General features: G+C 33.3%; 1 protein-coding gene across 1 annotated transcript; it reads left to right on the top strand.

The window, feature by feature from the left end:
• Positions 1-251: 251 nt before the first annotated feature.
• Positions 252-2,827, top strand: LOC123225379 (probable serine/threonine-protein kinase PBL16). The gene is made up of 6 exons (XM_044649317.1): positions 252-585; positions 1,204-1,493; positions 1,586-1,721; positions 1,825-1,961; positions 2,065-2,188; positions 2,258-2,827. The coding sequence occupies exons 1-6, from the start codon at positions 522-524 to the stop codon at positions 2,659-2,661; spliced, it is 1,155 nt and encodes a 384-aa protein (XP_044505252.1). The 5' UTR covers positions 252-521; the 3' UTR covers positions 2,662-2,827.
• The last annotated feature ends 1,561 nt before the right edge of the window (positions 2,828-4,388 follow it).

A 4,388-nucleotide genomic window follows, 5' to 3' on the forward strand; every position in this document is an offset into this window, starting at 1 on the left:
GTGAATAATAGAATATAGAGAGTACTGGTGTGTGAACAAAGAAGAGGCTGCAGCCTAAGGGAATGATAGTGAAAGGAAGAAAGATTTGAGAGCATTAACATGCGCACTAAATATTATGAAAGTAAACTCCACAAAAGCTACAAATTTTTTTCTGGAATCAAAAATAAAAAAAATAAAAACAATTTAAACAAATCCTCTGCCTCCTTGTGGACCCATAATCACCATAGCCAAGCATTAGCCCCCACTTCAACATTCACCCCATTACTTTTTCAACAAGCAACCATTCTCTCTCTCACTTTCTTTCTTTCTCATTACCGTGTTCATGACAGTACATTTCTGTCTTTCTACCAGAAACTAGTTTCTGGAAACAGAGTAGAATTGTGTGTGTTTTGCTTTATAGAAGTGCTTTATTTTGTTTTTAAAATGAGAAAATTTTGGCCTTGGTGATGAGTTTTTATTGAGGGAATTGATTTTTTGTTGGTTTTTCTTTTTTTTTTTTTTAAGTTTTAAGTTTAAACATAATGGGAAATTGTTGTTGTAGATGGGAGCCTTCTGTATATATAGACTCATCTAATGCAAAATCAGGTTTGTTTTCATTTTCTCTAAGTTGATTTATCTAATCAGTTCAAAATTTCATTTTCTTGTACATTTTGAAGTAGGGTTCTTGTCATTATGCCTTTTACCTGCTGAATTCAGTTTGATTTGATGTAAAATTTAATTCAAGAATGCACTCTGTTTTCCTCTGCTTTTGAGTTAATCTTTGTCTAATTTTTTTTTCCTTTTTCTTTTGATTTCTTGAATTCTAACTTACCATTTTCTTTGAATTTTTGTTTGATTATCCTTTAATTTCTTTTCTTTTATTTTAATTTGAATGTTTGGAATATAATTTTTGATGCCATGTTACTTTGCCGTTTACTTAAAAAAAAAAAAATCTTATGTTGTCTCACATGAATCTTTTCAAGTATTTACTTTGTAAGCCAGTTAAATCTGCTGTCCTTTTTCACATTGCGGTCAAAATAGAAAAATCAAAGCATATTCCCAATTTTTGCTTAGTTTTTGCCATTTCAGAATGCTTCCTTTGGTTCTTAAAGCTAAGATTTTCTAACTAAGATGAAGAAGTTGTGGATTTATGCTTCAATTTTAGTATACAAGAAGAATACTAATGAATTCGCTATGCTATGTTTTGTTTTTTTAATTCAAAAGATGAGAGTCTGAAACCAAAGAAGAATGACAGTAAGTTACCGTCAAACCCCAAAGAAGTAGAAGACTTGCGCCGCGATTCTGCTGCAAATCCATTGATTGCTTTCACATATAATGAGCTCAGAATAATCACTGGAAACTTCAGGCAAGATCGCGTTCTGGGTGAAGGAGGCTTTGGAAGCGTTTATAAAGGGTTCATTTCCGAGGACATGAGGGAAGGGCTTCAGTCCATTCCGGTCGCTGTTAAGGTTCATGATAGTGATAACAGTTTTCAAGGCCATAGAGAATGGCTGGTAATTAATCTTCAAGTCCTTTGTTACCATTAAATGAAATGAAGAATAGTTTCTTTTGATTTTAAGAGGTATGATGTGTTGCATTTTTCCAGGCAGAAGTCATATTTTTGGGGCAGCTTTCTCATCCAAATTTGGTTAAATTGATCGGTTATTGTTGCGAAGATGAACAGCGTGTACTAATATACGAGTACATGGCTCGTGGTAGTGTTGAGGACAACCTATTTTCCAGTAAGTATATTACTTTGATTTCTCTATTTCCATATAGAGATGAAAGCTTAAATGAACAGTGGAACATGCTGATCCTTGCTGGTACATCATTTCATTTGTGCAGAAGTATTGCTCCCTCTTCCATGGTCTATCAGAATGAAGATTGCATTTGGATCTGCAAAAGGGCTTGCCTTTCTCCATGAAGCAGCAAAACCTGTAATCTATCGCGACTTCAAGACATCAAATATCCTGTTAGACGCAGTTAATACATTTGAAACCTTCAGTTGTCTCTTAGAAATGAGATCACATGCTTAAGCATTCCTTCTTTATAGTCAAAGTTCATCTTGTGTTACATGCAATGCAGGATTATAATGCAAAGCTTTCTGATTTTGGCCTTGCAAAGGATGGACCGGAGGGAGACAAGTCTCATGTCTCGACTCGCATAATGGGAACATACGGATATGCAGCACCTGAGTATATAATGACAGGTTACATTCTTGACATGTCACATCTCTAGTTGCTAGCTCTTGAAATGTGATACATATTCTTGTGTGCAGGTCATTTGACTCCAAGAAGTGATGTGTATAGCTTTGGAGTAGTTCTTCTCGAGCTTCTTACGGGAAGAAAATCTCTAGACAAGTTGAGGCCAGCGAGAGAGCAAAACCTAGCGGATTGGGCACTTCCTTTGCTGAAAGAAAAGAAAAAATTGCTCAGCATTGTAGATCCAAGATTAGAAGGAGATTATCCAATCAAAGGAGTTCACAAGGCAGCCATGCTAGCTTATCATTGCTTGAACCACAATCCAAAAGCAAGGCCTCTAATGAGAGATATTGTAGATTCCTTGGAGCCTTTGCAACTTCTTGAGGAAGTTCCCACTCAAAATAGAAGTATTGTAACAGTGATTAGCGAGGAACCAAATTCTGAGCTTAAAAGAAAAGAAGATCATTGTTTCACAGTGTAATTAATTGTTAATTAGCATTTAACATATGGGTGGTCCATGTCTTTTATATTTGGTTTTTATGTGTGTATGTGTGTATGCGTATATGCATTTGCTTCTTCTTTAGAGATCAGATGGAGAATATTTGTACCAAATTGATTATTATTGTTATAATATAGTAAATATAGAAATATCAATGTAGTTTTATGTATTTACTATTTAGAAAGTTGGGGTAATATTATTTGTACAAAAAAATTGTATAAATTTATTCGTACAATCTGATATGTTATCCTTTAATTAAAAAATTTTAAAGTGAGAGAAAAAATAAACCATTATATTATTTAATCACAAACTATTATTTTAATTTAAATAATTTTATAAGATTTATTTGTATATATAATTTTATTCACAAAATATTAGCATTTTTAGCCCTAGAAAATTTAAAGATATCAGAAACAGAAATCTATGAAGGACTGCATCAACTGAAGATTTAAAAAAAAAATGTTACTATTTCAGCTACGTCGCCCTTTTTAATAGAAAAGGTTTCGGCTGCTTGCACTAATTTTGGAGAAAGGATGTCTACTTTTAACTTATGCATGTCCGAGAGGAGTATAGAATTCAACAAATTAGTGGGAATTAAGTATAAAATATATAAAAGGCCAAACGACTATTTCGCACCCAAGGTTTGGTGCAGACTCACTTTTTCATATGCTAATTTTCAAAAATCTAAATACTCGTCTTTCTATTAAATTTCATTGTTACTATCTAAGGTGAAATCATCGTTTAATAAAAATGTTCTAAAAACTATAAATTTATCATATTTTACCCCACCTTCCCCCACCAAAGGATTAAAAAATCAACATTTTCTCTTAGGATTTTTGTAGCAATTGTTAGTGATTAGAGATGATGACGATGACGACATTCTCTCTCTCTCTTGACTTCTCTCTTAACCATCATTCATTTTCGACCATCATCGATTGTCATTGACCAATGCACGAAGAGACCCAGATCTGGGTCTCTTTGTCAAGCGACGAAGAGATGTTGATCTCTTCGTCGTGTCATCGTGCGACAAATGTCTTTTCGTGCGTCGACCGATGATGGCTAATGACAGTAAAAAATGGATGGTGGTTGAGAAGTCGAGACGGAGGGAGAATGTCGCTGTCGCCATAGTCTCTAGTCGTCGACGGCTACTGCAAAAACCCTAGGGGAAATTTTGATTTTTTAAACTTGGGTGGGGAAAAATAGGGTTAAATTGTTAGTTTTTAATCCTGGTGAGGTAAAAGTTAGTTTTTAAACCTAGTGGGGTAAAATGTGATGCATTTATAGTTTTTTTAAATATTTTTATTAAATAATAATTTTACCTTTAACAGTAACAGTGAAATTTAACAGAAATGTGAGTATTTAAATTTTCTAAAATTACAGTGTGGGAAATGAGTTTGCACCAAACCTTGGGTGGGAATAGTGATTTGGCCTATATAAAATTAAATAAAGTTTTTGTGGAGTGGTAGCTTGTGTCACTTTGATATGGAAACCATTGGAGGAATTAAACAAATATGTCAATCAAAGCATCTCTAGAATTAAGCTCAAGCAGTTAGTGAAATTGGTACAACATTATAATTTTTAGACTTGAATTTGTATCGCGTTTATAAAATTTTTATTTATTACACAATTAAATATCTAATAAACTCCAATTTTGACAAAAATTTAAAAGATTCCCTAAAATGCATAAATGACACCAAAGCCACAAAATT

This window comes from Mangifera indica, chromosome 9 (genome assembly GCF_011075055.1).
Source record: "Mangifera indica cultivar Alphonso chromosome 9, CATAS_Mindica_2.1, whole genome shotgun sequence".
Classification (NCBI taxonomy): domain Eukaryota; kingdom Viridiplantae; phylum Streptophyta; class Magnoliopsida; order Sapindales; family Anacardiaceae; genus Mangifera; species Mangifera indica.